We start from the raw sequence: 22,008 nt of genomic DNA, 5'->3' as shown, positions 1-22,008 counted from the left end.
CCTAAGCCTTTTCCTAGAATCAGAGAAATCTTGACCTTCCCATTTAAAATGCTCCCTCATGGAATGAAGAGTCTCTGAAAAAGAAAAATCCTCAGGAGGAGAAGCCAAGGTGTAGAGTCATCTACATCAGAATCAGAATAAGGAGGATACTCCTGCAAGTCTTCAGTCAAGACTCAGAAGCCTCGAACACTGCTCAAAACTCTCAAGCTCAGGTTCCACCCTAGGCCTCTTATCAGGGGGGGGTAAAGAACCTCTAATCATAGTAATCAAATCTTCTGCCATTTTAAGCATATGTTTCTTAGGCAGAGACCCTGAAGAACTAGGGGAGACCCCCACTGAAGTTAACCCTGGCCGGCCTCTAGAAGGAGCCTTGGAAACAGAAGGTTAGGGCCTAACCACCTTAGCAAGGGCGGGAGAACAGCTACCTGAGAAGCCCCTTCAGCCTGGCCTACCTCCTGAGAGGACACATCTTGTAACAGTAAAGTCTCTCCCTGAGAATCCAGAGGAACTTCTGGTAGAACCACCGGCTCCACCGAGCCCTCTAAAGAACCGACGTCCGGGACAGACGGTTCTTCCACCCTAGGCTTCGCTGCTTTGTCTTTGCGCTTTTTAGATCTAAGCGCCGGAGCATCCGGCGGCATGTTGTAATTACAACGCTTCCCAAAACTAACCTGGCACAATCTAATCTTCTCTTAATAGTGCGTTTGTTAAATCTAGCACAAGAGCGACAGCCAACAACGCCGCTCAGGCCCTAAGCAAGGTATACACAATGTATGGTAATCTCTATGAGGTATCTGTTTCCCACAAGAAATACAGTTATTCACTTTTTCTGACATCCGTTAAATACTGAGGCAAGAAAAACCAAAATATTCCCAACGGGTACTTAGCCAACTTTGATTCGGTCTGAAACTCCGACTTCAGAAAATTTCAGAACGCCAACCTGCACTCGCAATACTGCTTCTGCATCGGACCATGCGGCAAAAAAGACTGAGGATATGACGTCGGTCATGCGCATTTGTACCCTGACGTCCTGATGTCAGTCAAATGCGCCTTGACCGACGTCAGCCTTATACTTTGGTATTCGGGCCGACTGGGACAGCGGACTACCCAAGTGTTAGGACTGCAGCAATGTGAGATGAAGAACATCGGTTATGCTTTGCTGTTGCCCTTACATCACCCACATTACTTATCTAAAAATGTGCTGGCTGACTACATAAATAATACATCCGACGTGCGTAAGATCTGTAAGGCTTATGCTTTTGCTGCTGCCTGCTGCTCTTCCATCACCAACTTTACTGATTTAATAAGTCCACTTCCTGATTGCTTTACAGTAACTGATCTGAGCTGTTTGCTGGTTCTGTACGATCGGTAACTCTTTTACTTTTTTCTGCTGCTCTTTCGTCACCCACATTAAATAAAAAAACTGTCAATTACCACCTGACAGTCAAGTCACCATGCCCAAATGGTTGTATTATTTAAATCATTCATTAATGACATTGACCTGGGTGCAAATTACAGCTACATTCACTCTGTGCGAAACAAGGGAACACAAATACTGGCATCTTATTTGACGGAACAAAAACAGGACTGGAATAAAGCTTTACACAATTGAAGAAAAGTTATGGAGTGGGTGGGAGTGTAGAACATCACAAAGAGGGAGATGATTACCTATGTGGGTGGCAATGTCTCAGCTTCGGTCCGAGGCAAGATACAGAGTTTAGGAACGAGATAGTGTCCCTTTAAACTAATACTTTGTTGAAGCTCCTTCTGATTTAATTACAGCATTCAGTCTTCTTGGGTACACACCTGCCATCAATTAGAGAGACTCTGATTAACCCCAAATAAAGTTCAGCTGTCCTAGTAGGATTTTCCTGACATTTATTCAGTTGCCTGCTACAGCAAAAGCCATGGTTCGCAGAAAGCAAGGTACTAGTCAGGAGAAGGGCACAAAAAAATTTCCAAAGTATTGGATATACCATGGAACACAGTGAAGACAATCAAAAAGTGAACAAAATATGGGACAACATGATGTTGCAAAGAACTGGACGTCTCTCCAAAGTTGATGAAAAGACAAGACGAAAACTGGTCAGGGAGGCTGCCAAGAGACCTACATCAATACTGAAGGAGCTGCAGGAGTTTCTGGTAAGTACTGGTTGTGTACTATATGTGACGACAATCTCCCGTATTCTCCATATGTCTGGGTTATGGGGTAGGGTTGCAAGATGGAAGCCTTTTCCTCACACAGAAAAACATCCAGGCCTGGCTAAAATTTGCAAAACAATACATCAAGTCTTGCAAAAGCATGAGGGAAAATGTGTTATGGTCTGATAAGACCAAGGTTGAACTTTTTGGACACAATTCCAAAAGGTACGTTTGGCGCAAAAACAACACTTTGCATCATCAAAAGAACACCATCCCCATGGTGAAGCATGGTGGTGGCAGTATCATGCTTTGGGGTTGCTTTTCTTCAGCTGGAACTGGGGCTTTAGTCAAGGTGGAGGGAATTATGAACAGTTCCAAATACCAGTCACTTTTAGCCCAAAATCTTCAGGCTTCTGCTAGAAAGCTGAAGATGAAGGGAATTTCACCTTTCAACACGACAATGACCCAAAGCATACATCGAAAACAAAAGAATGGCTTCACCAGAAGAAAATTAAAGTTTTGGAATGGCCCAGCCAGAGCCCAGACCTAAATCCAACAGAAATTCTGTGGGGTAACCTGAAAAGGGCTGTGCAGAAGAGATGCCCTCACAATCTGACAGATATGGAGCGCTTTTACAAGGAAGAGTGGGCAAATATTGCCAAGTCAAGATGTGCCATGTTGACTGACTTCTACCCAAGACTGAATGCTGTAATTAAATCAAAAGGTGCTTCAAAGTATTAGTTTAAGGGTGTGCACACTTATGCAACCAGCTTATTGTACTTTTTTTTATTTTTTATATTGTTCCCCTGACAGATGTGTTTGTTTTTCAATTGAATTGTACAGGTTATAGGTCACATTAAAGGTGAGAAAAATCTTGAAATTATTTATCTGGGTCTTTTTTATATCACAAAAATCTGGCATTTTAACTGGGGTGTGTACACTTTTTATATCCACTGTATACATACACACATGCGATTATTAGGGGTCTACTTCTAAATTTCGAACTTTCACAAGTTCGAATTTCTTAGGGTCGAGACCACAGAATCGAACTTGTGAAAGTTCGAACTGTTTAAATGGAGGTCGACGTACAGCCTGCAACAGTATATTTACCGTTTTCCTTGCTGTAGTGCGATCTCAGAGTTAACACATTTAAATAGCGGGAGAGTGGGAGGTGCAGGGGGGATTGCCCCCTGCAAAATCGTAAAAAAAAAATTTTAATTTTGAACTTTCACAAGTTTGATTTTATGGTCTCAATTATAAAAAAAAAATCTCGAATTTGTTTAAGTTTGAAATTTAGAAGTAGACACGTATATAGAGACATTGGCGCGCATGCATGTCTATATATATATATATATATATATATATATATATATATATATATATATATATATATACATATACATACACACACACACACACACACACACACATCTAGATATATAGATCAGATATACATATACATATATATATATATATATATATATATATATATATGATAGATACACACACACACACACATATATATATATATATATATATATAAAATAAGACACACACACACACACACACACACACACGCTTATAAAATGTATACGTGCACACACAATCCACATTATATAACAGAACTATCTTCCCTCTAACAGTTTAATGACAAACTGCCTTGCTGGATTCCAGAGATAATGCCACTGCCTGTGATAGAATTCCATTTGACAATCAATACACATCAGTTCAGGAAAAATATCAAAATGATCACTGTTGTGTGATTTAAACAAGTTTATCCATACTTCCAACACGAACTAGCACCAAAGACAGTCCACCACAGCTAAAGGATCACAATTCATTGTTTCAAACTTGAAGTAAATTTATTTTAAGATGGACAGATCACATTACAAAACCTATCATCATGACATGCAATCTTGAAGTGCTGCAGTATAGTTAGAAATGCACATTAGAAAGTATGCCCATCACAGCAAATTTCAAATAATGGGACACTTACATTTCAGTAACAATACAGTTGAACAATTTGTGAGATGATCACAACTGGCGTCAGGCCAGAACTTGATGGAAAACTGACAGACACTGAAATGTGTGATCACAAAAGTGTTACTGGTTCGATCTATATACAAAGCAGCTTGAGACTGTGGTATCACGGAGAATACCCTAATCGTAGGTAATGCAATATCAGAGTAAAAAGCAGCAGTGGTCTAGAGTCACAGCCCCATATATCAGAGACTGCAAGTGGGGAACTAAAGACCCCATTTAAAAATGCTTACAGAATCAAAGAGCACGTTTCAATTGTCAATAATTCACTGAGAGGTATTAGTTCTGTGATGCCACTTTCCAGTGTCAATCATTCTCCCAATTTCTATCACAGAGCCAACTTCTACTCATAACAAAACTGGCATCCACAATAGCTATTAGTGAGGCAGCAAATACAAACCATCACCTAGTGAATGATGCAAGAACTAACAACAGGCTGATACATACATCTGCAGGTTCCATTTCTTGAGTTTTATCATCTTCTTTTAGATCTTCAAACAGCTTGTCAAATTCACTCTTGAGCTGCAAAACACAGTGACACAAGAAATAAGGAAACATTCCAAGTAATTCGCCATAAAAGCATAACATTTTTAACTGGACGAAGAACTTAAAAATATGAAAAACTTAAAAATATGAAAAACTGAAAGTAGTTAGAAGACAAAGCTGAATATAGTACATGAAGCATACTGACTTTTTACACTGATTTCAGCACATAAAGAAAAGACAACCTTATTATTCACTTCAGTGATGTTAAAGAGATGCATAACAAGTTCTGTTATGCACACTTGTCAGAGCAGTCATGCTCTAGCTAATTACTACAGCATACACAGAGATCACCAAAGAACGGTGGCAAGAACCTAAAACAGCTTTCTTAACATTAGTATCTCAAACACAACTTGTCTGTGATCAGAGATCTAATGATAATCCTCTACGTATTTACCTGCCACATCACACAGTCATACTGTGGATGTGTGGATGTACAATTTACCCCCACAGCTCCACAGCATCCTGCAGTACTTCCTAACAAGTTCCCCACATACTCCATCATATACAAAAAACAACCCTGAAGTACTCATCTGGCATTTCAGAGATTACAATATCAACACCATCAAAATCTACAAATGAATATCCCTAATTTGGCAATAGTCAAATTCTACTGCTGCAAACTGAACACTGTGTTTATACTGTATGAAAGCAAAAAGGCAGCTACAAGATCAGTTTTAAATGATTATTGATGGGGTTTGCTGCAGGGAGAACATCATCAGTCAAAATGCTATGTGGCCATTATATGTATGTGATGCCTTCAGTTAAAGGTGTTCTACCTTCTCAGAAGGCCATCTTCCCAGGAACACACAGATTGTGTTTTGTACCCCATCATACTAGAAGACCCTGACAATCTTACTGCAAATTGCCTTAGAGGATACTGACATACAGCTTCTTAGATACAGCCAACACAGCTAGCATGCAAGTTTGTCACAGTATCCAGTTTCCACATGGGAGATATGCGAATATTGCTTGCAAGATGGGGTGAAACTAATGCCCAGGATGTATGCCCACTAAGTATTAATTAGACCAGAAGCAAAAAAATGATTTCTATTTCACCAAGACATTTTTTTGCACTGAATGAAGACCAGATTCTGTGTACTTACAAAATCAGTAAAAGAACTTAACACTGAAAATATTAATGATGAAAAAAGACGAATAAAATTCACACTGCTTTATTAAAATCCTCAAGTAAGCACTTTTGTCTTTCCACAATCAGTCTTCTTCAGACTGAGGTTACAATAAAAATGTACTATTTCTAAACAAAATACTAATCATGTGATTTCTACCACGTGACTAAAAATACAATTAATGTCTTAACCCTTTCCTTTTCAAATACATGACAATATCCTCACTATTATTTCAAGCCTGGTGGAAAAATGGGCATTCAACTTTACTTGCCAGCAATATTCAAGCCACCTAAGCTCATCTCCAGGGTTAAATATATTTTCAACATTTTGTAAAGCTTCCAGTACAATAAATTTAAAATATACCTTGCACAATCCATTTTACTGCCAATCATTAGCGGACCCCTCACCGGGAAAAGCCGAAAGACACACACACACACACACACACACACACACACACACACACACAATCCATTTTCATAATAAAGCACTCTTTTTACCTTCTGTCTGTACTGCATATTTATGTTTGTATATCCTTCTGTTTAATTCACGAGTGGTCCTTCCTACATAAAATGATCTACAGGCTACACAAAAAGCTAAATAAATCACGCATTTGGATTTACATGTAAAAATTCCTCGGATGCTAATCTTATTTTTGCTCAACACAAAATCCACAGCATCAGTATACAAACAATTACACATTGCAGTTGTAACATTTAACCATTTCCCTTTTCTCAATATTTGTCACTGGTTTATTTAATTTAGCGTGGAAATAATTCTTGCAGCTCTTTGCCGCCTTTTGTGTAAACAACGGTTTATCCCCAATAATTCTGGTACTTTCAGGACTACTTCCAAATCCCTAACGTTTTGTTATAATGTCTTTAATAGCACCAGAATCTAAACTATTGTTAACAGGCATCCTAATATTGTTAGCAATGCTGCTGTTTTTTCTCTCTCAAATTCTTTCCTTTCCCTCTGAATAATTACTTCAAAGGTCATAACCCAGTCTCTAGGGTAACTCCTAGTGACCATCTTCTTCCAAAAGTGACCAGCTTCTTCTAAAAAATCTTCATCCCTTTTTGTTAAATTGCTAATTCTAATTAATTGCCCTTTTACAATATTAGCCTTGGTCTTCTTTGGATGCATACTACTATAATGTAGACATGTATTATTTTGTACTTCAGTTTCAAAATTATATAAAAAGAATTCCTAATTTAAAATTGAATAATCAATAAATTGATCTCAACAAGTTTCCATTGATAGTTAATCTCTAACTTTGATTGATATATAAAAACATCTTGACAGTTGACCAACCAAATAAGACAAGAAACAGGATCTTAAATATATCGATCAATAGCAAATCAATTAATTAAGAATTTCAATTTCATGATAAAATTTTATCATTAAACTACTGGGAAAAAAATCAGCATGTGATAGAGAAGTGATGTTAAAATCAATTGACTTGACCATCAAATATACTTCTCTTCAAAAAATTAATATATACCAGTTGTTGATGATTTGAACAATGCATTATATACACATCTTACCCCTGCATAATTTAATCCAAAATTCACCAACTTGTCCATACTGTAAGAATCAACCCAGCTGATCTTCTTCATATGTTCTGGAGCTGTAAATGTATTTTCAAACTTTGATTCCCTAGCATAGTATTTTCAACAAATATTAATAATTATTTTTTTGTGTGTGGAGAGAAATTAGTAATCAACTATTACTTGCGAATTTGTTTCTATCTTCAAATATGGCTGTATGCAAAAAGTTAACTTAGCTAAAGCTGTAATGACAGGTAAACTTTAAATAGGTTCCATTTCTTAAAATGTTCTTTAACATTGTTAATATAATTACACTCTTCCAGGATCTCCTCAGTCTCCCCTCCATATCAAAATGATGTCATCAATAAATTGAAAATTTGATTATGAAGTTTTTATAAACACACTGCAAGATATTTGATGTTTCCCAACCGTGCATAAAAGTACTGGCATAGCTGTGGGCCATTGCTGCAGACAATAGGCTGATGCCACTCCCCCATCGTATTCACGGTGCAGACCTTCAAATTTCTTGGTTTTCCTTGTTTGTAAAATATCATTCAATCTTATTAACCTTTCGTGTATCAGGAAAACTTACTTTGGTCTCAAAATAGACTGTCTGCAGTTGCAGAGTGAAGTGCCGAATGACGTTTCAACAGGAACTTCTGACAGCAATGGTTTCAATATGAATGCTCTAAGATCATCAGAGCATTTGCAACAAAGGAGTAGAGGGCAGGTACTTTTGTTGGATAGTGGAAATGGGAATAGTGGACAGACAATTAAAAATATTAATACCAGTAACACTAAACAGCAATACTGTGGCGCATTCTAGTCAGACATATGGCCAGGGGGCTAATTCCTAGCTCTTTCAAGTCTCCTGCTTAAAAAACAGCTTGGCACGGTTTTTGCACTTGTTCCGACTCAGCAAAGCTCCTCGTGGTCCTGCAGAGTGGTGCTAGCAGCAGAGAGATGAAAAAGAGTGACTGCTACCTGATTTAAGTACCTTTTTACTGCTTTTACCTTTGCGACTGCATATTCTCGCCGAAAAGCGAGTTGAAACTGCTCTTTTGCTTAAAATAAGCTTGTGACTGCAATTATTATTACCTGCACTTTGAAATTATCTTTTTCTGTTTAACTGTTGAGGCTGCTCACTCAAGTGCGCTAGCCTGTGTAAAGTATTTACTGTGTTTTTCTGTTATCTGCCTAAAATAAATATATATATATATATATATATATATATATATATATATATATATATATATATATATATATATATCCTTGTTTTGCTGTATTCTGGACTTTAGTGCAGTTCCTGTGTTGCCCATATTCTTACTTGGATAGGAGGAAGCTTCTCTGTTCACCAGTGGGAGTGGGGAGCTTTGAGTAGCCTATCTGTCCCTGGAGGAGTGGTCTCAGGCCAGAAACTTGTTGTTTATTGGCTGTTTTGGGCTAACTCCTAGCTCTTTCAAGTCCCCTGCTTAAAACCCGCTTTAGCACGATTTTGCGCATGGCACAGCATCGGGCAGCGCCACCTAAGCAGGTTTAAACTATTACCGGCTCCACAAAGTGTGCTCTTCACTTTTTCCCTTAGAACTGATCTAAATCTCAAAGGAAGCACTCTATTTTCATTTTAAAGCCTTGCACTATCTTATAAGCAAAACACCAATAAACTTAAGCACTACACCCTCTTATACTCTTTTTAAGCACTTAACACCCTATAGATCCTTTCTGATCAGTCAAAAAGTATTTCATCATAATATCCTGACATGTCCAAAGGTCAGTTTCGGGTATACTCTCCAGTCCAGCTGGTGAATCTGGGAATCTTGAGCCAATGTTACAACTGCCTTACGTACACAGACAACCCTCTCCTCCTCCCAACAAACTCAAATATAAGTGAGAGATGCAACTATATAGCCAAACTGGAGGCTGAGCTCTCTCAACCCAGGACTGGCACAGTCAGTCAGGAGGAGAAGGAAACCACACACACCACAAATCCAGTCTCACATAGACCTATTGCAACTGCAAACCAAACACAAACACACAAAAACGTACTCGGAGGCTCTAAATAAAAATCTGCCAAAGCAGCAGAGACCTCCACAGCAGACATCCAAACAACCGCTACCCCACAACAATACCCACGTATCACATAGTTCACAAAGTCAGTGTGCCACACAGTCACAGCCCTTAAGGCTAAACAACACACCTAATACACTTGTAATAGGTGACTCTATTGTCAGACACACTGGCGTCCCACTCACCCCACTCACAAGGAACAAGGAGAAGGTGCCTGTCACTGTGGGTGCCCTGCACGCCACCGCCCACAAACACAGCACACAAGTCAAAAGCAAAAACAAATATGACTCCGCTGTTGTCCATGTGTGAATGAATGACCTGAGGCGACCTCCCTGGACTACATGAAAGAGACAGAGAGAGACTCTGATCATGTAGACAGACCAGGCCGATATGACCCTGACCTTGAGTAGCATCTTACCCTCACCAAGAATGATGCCACAGTATAAAGACAAAATGATCAATTTTAACAATTGGCTAAAATATTGGTGTCATTCAAAAGGGATCCAGTGTCTGTCAGCCTGGAATGACATGCTCGGCAAGCCACGTTGCTTCGCTAGGGACGGCTTGCACCTGTCACCCCTGGGCTTTCGAATACTGGCTAAGGCCCTTGCCACCCCCATAGTGCCTTTTTTAGGCAAGGCTCAAAAGACAAACCCACCTCCATAGAAAACACAAGGAAAAAGAAACTAAGGGTAATGTTGCTCAACGCCAGAAGTCTAAACCTCAAGATGCATGCACTCGAGGCTCTCCTCAGTATGGAGAATATCGATATCTGTGCAGTAACAGACACCTGGTTCAAGGCTCCCAAGAGCACCCCAGCACTACCAGGTTATACCTCCTACCATGCTTTTCGGCCCCAAAACTTGGACCGAACCACAAAAGGAGGGGGAGTATCCATATTCAAAGATACCCACATCTCCAGGTTAGTGGCACTGCACGAAGCATCGGAGACCATCCATGTGCAACTAACAGTAGGCAAAACTGCCTTTCAGTTTGTAGCCTGCTACAGACCACCCTCCCAAACTCAGGAACCCCACTCGGCTTTCCTGAGAACACTGGAAAATATGAAGGTCTCTCCAAACACCATCATATTGGGTGACTTCAACTACCCAAACATAGACTGGGAGCACTACTCAAGCCCCAACACCCTCGCCCAACGGTTCCTAAAATTTATAAACTCAAATGCCATGGAACAACTGGTCACCACTCCCACAAGAGGGGAAAACATATTGGACCTGATCATCACCAACATGGGGACTCTATGTTCCATACCAGAGGTATACCCCTCATTGGTAAGATCGGGCCATAAATTAATCTCACTGGACATCCTTATCCCGTCCCCACCCCCAGCCAAAGAAATCACGGTGAAGAACTTCTCAAAAGCAAACTTCACACTTCTCAAAACCAAGGTGGAATCCTTCACAGCCCCCGGGCCAGTGGAAAATACGGCCCAAACCCCAGAATCCTTTACAAACCCATTCTATGGACACCTACAGGAATGCATGGATTGTGCTATTCCAAATAAAACCAAGACTCACTCCTCCAAAGGCAGGAGACCTGTCTGGTGGACCCCAGCCATAAACAAGCTGTACAACAGAAGGAGGAAGCTACTACATGATAGAGCAAAATCCCAAAAAGGGAAGGCATCTCTGATCAGTACTAGCAAGAAACTACGATCCCTCATAAAATCTAAGGCCAGCTTCGAAAGAAAAATCGCACAAGACGCTAAAGATAATCACAAGGCCTTCTTCAGTTATGTCAGGAACCTGAGTGGCAACTCCCAGATATGCTCGGAGTTAATGCAAAATGACAAAAAATACACTGAACTCACAGACATTGCCAACATCCTGGAAGACAGGTTCAGTGCAAACTTCTCCCCCCCTCCCTCCCAAAAGAGCAAATGTCTATCCCAACAGAGTGTAACCTCCCTGACATCACAGATGCACAGGTGAGAGCTGCCCTCTCCAAAGCAAAAAACACAGCATCAATGGGACCGGACGGTGTCCCGGGCTGTGTCTTACACGAGCTTCAAGAAGAACTGAACCCTCATATAAAGTCACTGTTCAATCTCAGCCTCACTACAGGATATGTACCCAAGGAATGGCGTACAGCAACAGTGGTCCCACTCCACAAAGGTGGTGCCACAACGGACCCCAGAAACTATCGCCCTATAAGCCTGACTAGCCTGGTCTGCAAAGCTATGGAGCGTATCATCATGGAACTCAAACAAAGACATTGGGAACCTCCAAACACTGGATCCCTCCCAATTCGGCTTTGTCAAGGGCAGATCTTGCCTCTTGAACCTGGTCGACTTGTTTGAAACAGTCACCAAGGCAATAGATGAAGGGAAGGTAAATCCACACAGCCTACCTGAACCTCGCAAAAGCCTTTGACACAATACCCCACTCGGGCATCATAAATAAGCTCACCAGCTTAAATATCAACCCCTATGTCACAAGATGAGTTGCAAACTGGCTCAGGGATAGAACCCACATGGTCAGAATTGCAGGTGCCATGTCGGACTCTAAACCAGTTACAACTGGCTTCCCACAAGACTCAGTCCTGGGACCTCTCTTGTTCGGTATATATTTCTCGGAGGTACAGGCTAAAACGAGAGGACTATGGCTGACCACGTTCGCAGATGACTGCAAACTGGGTGCCATAATCGACTCGCCGACTGACACAAGCATCCTCCAAAAGGGTCTCACAGAGACAGATAACTGGTGCCAGAGCCATGGCCTAAAGCTTAATGCCAACAAGTGCATAGTCATCCCCTTTGGGAACAACAAAGTGCCCACAAACTACCACATAGGTGGAAATCCATTAAGTACGGAAGTATTATTTAGGCATTTGGGGACCCAAGTAGATAGCAATCTCTCCTTTGACAATCACGTTGCCAAAGTGGTTAGAAAGACCTTCTATATAGCCCACCTTATCACAAAAGGGTTCACATCTAGATCAAGAGAGGTCATTGTGCCCCTCTACTCATCACTCATCAGGCCCATAATTGAATACAATGCCCCATTTGGAATGTACCTTACCCAGCAACTGGAAAGACCCCAAAAGTACCTCACCAACAGGATCAAGGGACTCAAACAAATGCCCTACGCAGTTAGGCTAAAGAAACTCCAGCTCTACTCAGTTGCTTACCGCCTACTCAGAGGCGATCTGTGCCTGACATATAAAGCCATGTCCAACCCAGATTTAATGGACATGCTCCACCTCAGAAAATCCAAATCCCTTAGAGCTACACGCTCCAGAGACCTAAACCTGAGCACAGAAATAAATAGGACATGCTGGAGGGACAGATTCATATCCCAGAGGCTCCCCTCACTCTGGAACAAAATCCCAATCCATGTTAGGCAGAGCCCCTCAATGACCCTCTTCAAGAGGAATCTTGTCGAGTGGATGGGAGATCGTAGGTTTACCCCGGGGATCTCTTCTGTGTCCCTACTAGACAGAGGCACAGTAAACTAACCTTAAAAGGGCTATCTTCTGTGACCTACTATACAGAGGCACAGTCAAATAATCTAAAAGGGTGGCAAAAGCCAAACACACTCTGGCTAGGCTTATAAATGCCTTAGGGCAAATAGCCTAGTATCAACCTATGAACCTATGAAGATGTGCAAAAGGCTGGGACTTCACACTCCATTAACGTTTACTAAAAAACGGACAACGCCAGTGGAACTTGGGCACAAGTAATGGCCAACTCTTCAAATAGATTTTCAAAAAAACAGGTTTGCAAAAAAAGGGCAATCAGGAAGGAAATGGAAGAAGGGATGACAAGGTCAGAGGACTTGGATACTGTTTGTTTTAAAATTATTAATTTATCCAAGTACATTTTGACTAAAGAATGTATGGTACTAAGCAAGGGCTGGAATTTTGCACCAGCCCAACAAGTAAGATGGAAATAATAGTTTGAGAGACTATGTTAGGCGTCTGAATTTTCAATTTAACAAAAGAGGGAAATATCAGAATTTTTTTAAACCCAGTGTGTACAACTCCCCACTTAAAGAGTTGCAAATGTTTTTTAAATATTTGTGAACTGCAAATAATTGATCTCTTAGATCATATACCAGAGTTTAAGTTTTACAATTTATTACAATATGAAAGAGAATTGTATAATAAGCCTGTTAGAAATGATGGATTTTTGGTCCTTAAGGCTGACAAAGGGGGAACATTGGTAGTTATTGACAGAACTATGTACAATGATAAAATGTTTGAATTATAGTGCCTGCACACTAAAGGACTTTGGCTTACTAGTTTGTGTTTCCTTTGGTAGTCCATTTGTGTGGTGAATGTTTGAATTATTATTGGACAAAGATTTTTACAGAAGTGTCACCATGAAAGAAATAAAAACGGTGTTATTTATTGATTCACGCATTGAGGAATGGTTTTGCACTGGGAAGAATTAATGAGAATACTAGGAGGTACTTTTGTGATTAATAACCCTAAAATGAGTCGGATCTTTGGTATACCAAAGGTCCACAGGGATTTAAATAATCCACCATTAAGGCTCATAGTTTCTAGCATTAATAGCAAACTGAAAGTTTGTCAATTTTTGTTGACAAACACAGAAAGTAGTGACCAACACTAGTACCTATATTAAAGACACTTCTGACTTTATTAAAAAGGTTGAGAATGTTTTTGTGTCTGAAAATGACTTGTTGGTGATGTTAGATATCAAGTCACTATATAACATGATACCCAACAATGAAGGAATGGACACTCTTAGAGGAGAATTGTTAAGATCCAAATTATTTTCCACAACTGCAGCAAGTCTATTAATGGAAATAGATATTGTGAGTTGTAATTTCATTCCTTTCTATGACCAGTTTTATTGCCAAACCAATGGGGTAGCTATGGGAGCTTCAATGGCCCACAGCTATGCCAATACTTTTATGTATGGTAGGAAACATCCAATATCTTGCAGAGTGTATATAAAAACTCCATAATCAAATTGTTTTGATTTATTGATGATGTCTTTTTGATATGGAGAGGGACTGAGTAGACCCTGGAAGAGTTTGTTAATTATATTAACAATGTGTGCTTCTATTTAAAGTTTTCCTGTCATTACAGCTTTAGCAAAGTTAACTTTTTGGATGTAACCATATTTAAAGATGGAAACAAATTAGTTTCAAAATTATATAAAAAGAAAGTACAAAATAATACATATATACATTATAGTAGTATGCATCCAAAATACAAAGGCTAATATTGTAGAAGGACAAATAGTTAAAATTAACAGTTTAAGAAAAAGGGATGAAGATTTTTTAAGAAGAAGATGGTCACTAGGGGTTACACCCTAGAGATTTGGTTATGACTTCTATGTCTGAAGTAGTTATTCAGACGGAAAGGAAAAAAACAGCATATTAGGATGCCTGTTAGCAATAGTTTAGATTCTGGTGCTATTAAAGACATAATAAAAAATTAGGGATTTTTTGGAGGTAGTCCTGAAATTACCAGAATTACTGGAGATAAATCGTTGTTTAAACAAAAGGCGGCAAAGAGCTACAATAATTATTTCCAGGCTAAATTAAATAAGCCAATGACAAATATTGAGAAAAGGGGAATGGTTAAATGTTACAACTGCAATGTGTAATTGTTTATATACTGATGCTGTGGATTTTGGGTTGGGCAAAAAATAACATTAGCATCCGAGGAATTTTTACATGTAAATCTAAATGCATGATTTATTTAGATTTTTGTGTAGCCTGTAGGTCATTTTATGTAGGAAGGACCACTTGTGAATTAAACAGAAGGATATACGAGCATAAATATGCAGTACAAACAGGAGGTGAAAAGAATGCTTTAAGCATTATAAAAATGGTGTGTACAAGGTAGATTTTAAATTTACTGTACTGGAAGCTTTACAAAATATTGAAAATGCATTTAACCCTGAAGATGAGCTTGGACGGCTTGAATATTGCTGGCAAGTAAAGTTGAATGCCTGTTTCCCACCAGGCTTGAATAATCTTGAGGATTTTGTCATGTATTTGAAAAGGAAAGGGTTAAAGACATTAATTGTATTTTTAGCCATGTGGTAGAAATAATATTAGTATTTTGTTTAAAAATGGTACATTTTTATTGTAACCAGAGTCTGAAGAAGTCTCTGATTGTGGAGAGACAAAAGCACTTGAGGAATTTAATAAAGCAGTGTGATTTTATTCTGCTTTTTTCATCATTATTATTTACAAAATCAGTCTGTATCACATAAATGAGGATGGAAATGAAGAGAAGTCCTCAGGGATAGAACTACATTTGTGTGTGCTTTGTGTCGAGCCAAATTAATTAACCTTATTAAAATTCCCTAATTTTTGTATTATGAGCTGCCTTTGGGGAAACAGCAAACGACCTCTTACACACAGCTAGAAATCTAGCATTTCAGAGCGGCTTTGCTGTCACAGTCTGGGACTACATGCATAGTTTCCACCTGGGGGATTATCTGACCTCTGCACAAAAGGATGGGTAAAAACAAAGTTCAGAATATAAGTGCAACTTCTCATTATGTCAGATATAAAAAGCATATATATGTTTCAACAGAAAAACAAATATGTATTTTCAGCTGCATGGATGGTTGCAGTGCCAAGCTTTTAAGTGACTAAGGGGGGGAGGCATTCAGAGATATGCTACAATGGAAACTTTGAGGTTAGAATTGGGAGTCTTGGGTGTGTTTTGAGTATGAACATCCTATTACCTGAAGGTTACATAATGAATTCTCAAAGGGTGGCAGAGATGTAGCCTTTCAGATACAGCCCTCAGTGGTTTTAGTTTACAGGCCTTTGCTAACACATTCTGATATTTTATATTATACTCTCTTTTCATAGTGGATGATATTCTGGACTTCAGATTAAGACAAATAAATAAGTATTTATTTTGGGTCATTACTGTACTCCACGTATTGAGTAGAAGTAAAATATTCTCTACTTAACAGAAAAAATATGATTTTGTTTACAGTCTGACATAGTTGATGTGGTAAATGTTTGAGCAACTAATCACGTGGAGTCAAGTTCTGCACAGTGGTGCAATAGAACCTTAAGGGCAGAATAAGACTATTAAGATTGTATCTGTGCACATATTTTTGTATGTGAGGAGGGGGGCTGATATATGGTCTTTTACAGACAAGCAGGTACCATATCAGTGTGTTTACAGATGCTCACTGACATCGCCTGACATTTTGCATTACACCCCACTGTACAATGGGAGTGCAGCTTTTTTAGTTCTACTGCATATTCTACTCTCAGTCTTGCCTAGAATACTTCTCGCCTGAGTTGTCATTAGATCAGAAGTAAAAACCCTATATATTCATCTGATTTGTTTTTAGCTACAACATACCATGGCAACAATGCAGTTTGTCCAAGTGGCTAATACAGTTTATTTATTTTATTTATCATTTGTTGACCAAGAAAGTCCGACTAGGTTCCACAGAGCCTGTTTTCAGCGGAGGCCCGGGGAGAAATGCTCCAGATGCATGTCTTTGGAATGTGGGAGGAAACTGGAGTACCCGGAGGAAACCCACGCGAACACAGGGAGAACATACAAACTCCACACAGAAGGCACCCCAGCCGAGAATCGAACCAGAGAACCTCTTGCTGTGAGGCGACAACGTTAACCACTGCACCACTGTGCCGCCTGTGGGGTCAAATTTAGCGGTGTGTTACAATGGAAACTCTTAAGGTTACTTGAGATGTATTATGTAGATGAACACCCTTTTGTTATTACCTGAAAACTTCATAACAGCCTCATATTGAGACAGAGGGGTAACCCTATCAAAACAAGCCCTAGTGAATTAGTTCATATGCCTTTACTGTCACAGTGGTGATTTTTACATTATACCTGGATTACACTGCAAATGCAGTTTTGTAGTTCTACTCAGTGTGCATAACAGTCACAGCCTGTATTTACTGCAGGTGCTGTGCTGAACTTCTGCTCACTAAGCACAGTACAACAACAACCAAAAATATTTCTTTAAAGGGTTGTACTTGTCATTACATCAGTGTAACCGCAGTGGTACAGCAGTAGCGTTGTTGCCTCACAGCAAGAGGTTCTCCTGTTCGATTCACGGCTAGAGTGCCTTCTGTGTGGAGTCTGCATGCCCTCCCACGGTCGAGCGGCCTCCGAAAGACATGCGTGAATGGGCGTGCCTTCGCCGAAGGATGGGCGCCGGGCTGGCAACTCGGCACCATAAAAATCGACTGCCAATCATTAGCGGACCGGAGTTCTGCTGTGGCGACCCCTAACCGGGAAAAGACAAAACAACAACAACTTGTCATTACATCAGAAGTAAAAATCACATTTCTTTCTGCCATATAAAGACAAAAGCTTCTTTGACACTGGACTTATGATACCTCCCAACAGACTCATTTGCAGTAAACTGCATTAAAAGACAAAAGTTTGCATATGTCTTTACCACCAGCTAAGTGCATTCGGTAATGGAGGGTGTTATTCTGATAAAACTCATAGTACTTCATGTTGCAGAGAAGTGGTCCTTTACTGGTAGGTACCACCAGTAGTCTTACATAGACAACTGAGTGAGTTGACTTTGGCATTCATTTCATAAAAATGCTTTTTTCTAGCTGACAAAATTTAGTATGTATCTTGTGGGAGCCACCAGCCTAATGTCATGAAAGGAGAATCAAACATACTATGTTTCTAGGAAAAACTACCAGTGTGACTTACATCTGTTATGGTAAACTACATATTCTTTACACTCTGAAGGGTATGCAGACATTTGTGAAGCTGGAGTCTAGTTTAAAAGCTATTAGGCTGGGAAAGCAGAAAATAAATGGAATTATCAAAGGATCTTGTCCTTAAATAAAAGTAAAAATATCTCAGAGCAGTAAAGAAATATCTTCATTTGAAGTTAGGGTGGATTTCAAGCCGAAATATGCTTTGTAAATTGAGAAAGTACAGCTGTGTACACTTCCGTAAATGTAGATGTTCGAGTGTACTCACTGTTGCAGTCATTACATTTAGGTAATTTGCTGGCAGGTTGCCCTCAGTCGGCCTGAATTCCAAAGTCTTGGGTCCTGCATTGGTTGGTGTCTTCTCTTCCATGACATCAGGTCGTCGTCGTATAAAACATGCAGCCGATGCCATTTTCTTTAGTTTTTCTTGCCCCCAAAAAGGTAGCAAAATTATATATATATATATATATATATATATATATATATATATATATATATATATATACATGCATCGATATAAACTTTACCTTCATCGACAAGCAAATACACCACATAGGTTGTAGAAGACAGAGAAGGAAAGATAAACTTCAGAATGACAGGGGGATGGCAGGAGGGTAACCTGGACTGCAACAGTGAATACACTCAAACATCTACATTTATGGTAAGTGTACACAACTGTACTATGTTCGTGTTTCACTGTTGCAGTCATTACATTTGGGTAGAATCCCAAAGCTATGGTTGGGAGGCTGGAGCTAAACAGCATTAGGTGCGGTTATAAGACCCTGCAGCACTGTAGTGGCAAAGCCTGCCCTGGACTTAGAGTAGAGAGGCAAATGGTAATGCTTTGTAAAGGTGTGAACAGAACTTCAAGTAGCAGCCTCTAGAATGTCTTTGGTTGGTACTCCTCTGAGAAAGGCTGCTGAAGTAGCTGCAGCTCTGCTGGAATGAGATCTAATGCCCTTGGGCACAGGTTTACCATGGTGTAAGTAGCAGAAACGGATGCAGTGGCTTATCCACTTGAAATTGTCTACTTTGAAATAGCCTTTCCTTCTGATCCTGCAGCATATGACACTAGTAATTGCTCAGTTTTTCATTAGAGCTTTTGTCCTGCTCAAGCAGAATCTTAAATGTCTGTGTACATCCAAGGAATGCAGAATTCTCTCCCCCTTGTTCTGCGGGTTTGGATAAAAAGTTGGCAGATGAATTATTTGGTTAAGAGCCACACTGGAAACCACCTTAGGCATAAAAGTAGGATTTGTCCTCAGAGGCGCCCTGTCTGGGTAAAATATGATAAAAGGCTCTACAGCCATGAGGGCCTGTAGCTCTGAAACTCTTCTTGCTGAAGTAATTGCTAATAGCAGAGCTGTTTTGCATGATAAGAACTTTAGATCAGCGGTAGCAGCTGGTTCAAATGGATGCAGGGTGAGCTTTTCCACCACATAACTGAGGTCCCATGCAGGTAATGGTGATCTTCTAGGAGGCCTTAAATTTTTGGCTCCTCTAAGATACTGTTTTAGTAAAGGATGAGAAAAGATTGGTGGCTCTGTATTGTAATGAGCTGAAATGGCAAAGGCATGGAGTTTGATTGATGAGAAAGATAGGCCTTTGTCAAGCATCTCAGTAAGTATTGTAATATCTGAGGAATATTTGGTTCTGCTGTATCAGTTCCTTGTGCTTGATTTCAAGCACAGAATCTCTTCCATTTGTCAGCATAAGATTTTCTAGCACTAGGCCTTCTGGCTTCCAAAATTACATCCATCACAGCTTTACTGAGAGTTGTTGTTTGTATGATTACATGATTAGCCATGCTGCCAGGTTCAGAGTCTGTAGTTGATTGTGCAGGATCTGATTGTTTTGCTGGGACAGTAGTTGTGGTCTTTGAGGCAAGGTCCAAGCAAGGTTTTGAACCAAGTTCCCTAGGATTGGGTACCAGTACTGGCGGGGCCAGTTAGGGGCAATTAATATCATCTTTGGCTTCTCTTGTCTGAATTTTAGGAGGACCTTGGGTAGAAGAGGCAAAGGAGGAAAGGCGTAAACTGATGTTTTTCCAACTGAAGTATAGGGTGTCCACTTTCCATGCTTGTCTGTGATAAGTTCTTGTGCAGAATCTTTTCAATTGATAATTTTGAGGAGAGGCAAATAGATCTATGTCTGGGCTCCCCCATTTCTCTGTTATCATGCTGAAGACTTGTGGATTTAGTTTCCACTCGTGAGGATCCATAAGGTTTCTGCTTAAATCATCTGCCAGAGTGTTTTGTTTTCCTGGCAGGAATTGAGCTTGAAGATGTATTTGGTAGGTCAAAGCTGTGTCCCACAGTGCCATGGCTAATCTGCAAAGGGGGTATGAGTGTGTGGCCCCCTTGCTTGTTTATATACCACATGACTGTGGTGTTGTCCGTCTTTAACAGTAGTTGTCCTGGATGAAGTAAGCCCTTGAAGGCTGTTAGGGCATTTTGAACAGCTAGCATCTCTTTCTGGTTGATATGTAGATGCATTTGTTTTGGTGTCCATAAGCCCTGAATGCATCTTTCTGCCATGTGGCCCCCCAGGCATAATCTGATGTGTCTGTTGTTAAGGTTTGGTTGGCAGAGGGTAGAGTGAAGGGCAGTCCCATGTTTTGGTGACATGCCTTTGCCCACCATAGAAACTCCTGTTGCAGGCAGGGAATGAGAGGAATCATTGTTTCCAGACTGTGTGAATGTTGACTCCATAAACTTTTTAGGTACCACTGAAGTTTCCTCATATGCAGTCTTGCATATGGAATTAGTGGAATGCAGGATGCCATGAAGCCCAGAGCCTGCAGAATTTGCCTTGCAGAAGACTGGGTTTTTTTGCCATCAGTTTGAAGTAAGCAGTCAGTTGCCTTTGCTTGTCTGGCATGAGGTAAGCCATCTGGGCAGTTGTAGCCAAGCTTGCACCCAGGAATGTTATCTTTTGAGAGGGTACCAGTTGTGATTTATTTTTGGTTATTCTGTACCCTAGGCATGTTAGAAGCCTTTTCACAAGCGCCTGGTGTCGAAGAAGAGTGTCCTTGTTCTCTGCTTGAATGAGACAGTCGTCCAAGTACGGATATATCTGTATACTTCTTTGTCTGCAAAATGCAATTACTGGTGCCAGACACTTTGTAAAGACCCTGGGCGCAGTAGATAAGCCAAAGGGCAGTGCAGAGAATTGGTAATGCATTAAGCCAGCCTTGAATCGGAGGTATCTTCTGCACGACTGTTTTATTGAGACATGCAGGTATGGCTCTTTTAGGTCTAATGTCACCAGCCAAGCATTCTTGCCCAGCATGGGCAAAAGCTGCTGCAAAGTCAGCATTTTGAATTTTGGAATGTCCAGGTATGTGTTCAAAATTGATAAATCCAGTTTTGGCTGCCAGGCCTTGTCCTTTCTGGGTACCAAGAACAGTCTTGAGTAAAAACCTTGTCCTTTTTCCTGTTCTGGTACTGTCTGAATGGCCCCCATATCCATGAGGGACGTAACCTGTTTCTGTGCCTCTGCCCATTGATTTTTTGGCAGATCCAGCCAACCATTTGCCATTGGCAGTGTGTGGAAATGGAATCTGTATCCCTGTGATACAATGTTTAGTACCCACTTGCCCTGGGTTAGTAAACTGCCAATTTTGAGCAAAAAGTGCTAATTTTCCCCCAATGGGTGCTGCCAAAAGATAAGTGCTTGGTGTAGGCAGAGGGAAGTCATTGGGATTGCCTTCTGTAGGTTTGCGCTTTATATCCTCCAGATTTGGAGGTGGAAGCGCTCCATTGCTTTGACCTGTATGAATCTTGCACCTGGTATCTGGAACCCTTAGGGCATCTGGATTTGCCCCTTTGAGCTCTGTCTGACACAGGAAAG

The 22,008-nt window shown here is 40.2% G+C and overlaps 1 protein-coding gene across 1 annotated transcript in view; it reads right to left on the bottom strand.

Annotated features, from left to right (window-relative positions):
- Window positions 1-22,008, bottom strand: part of HLTF (helicase like transcription factor) — a gene marked incomplete in the record, with an annotated part of 1,324,997 nt that overhangs the window by 1,047,493 nt on the left and 255,496 nt on the right. The window contains 1 exon segment of the mRNA XM_044070619.1: window positions 4,630-4,704. Within this exon segment, the coding sequence (XP_043926554.1) occupies window positions 4,630-4,704 (75 nt within the window).

This window comes from Protopterus annectens, chromosome 4.part1 (genome assembly GCF_019279795.1).
Source record: "Protopterus annectens isolate FY-2018-M chromosome 4.part1, PAN1.0, whole genome shotgun sequence".
Taxonomy (NCBI): domain Eukaryota; kingdom Metazoa; phylum Chordata; order Ceratodontiformes; family Protopteridae; genus Protopterus; species Protopterus annectens.
The sequence above is the reverse complement of the archived record's forward strand: the minus strand, read 5'-3'. Positions and strand labels throughout refer to the sequence as shown.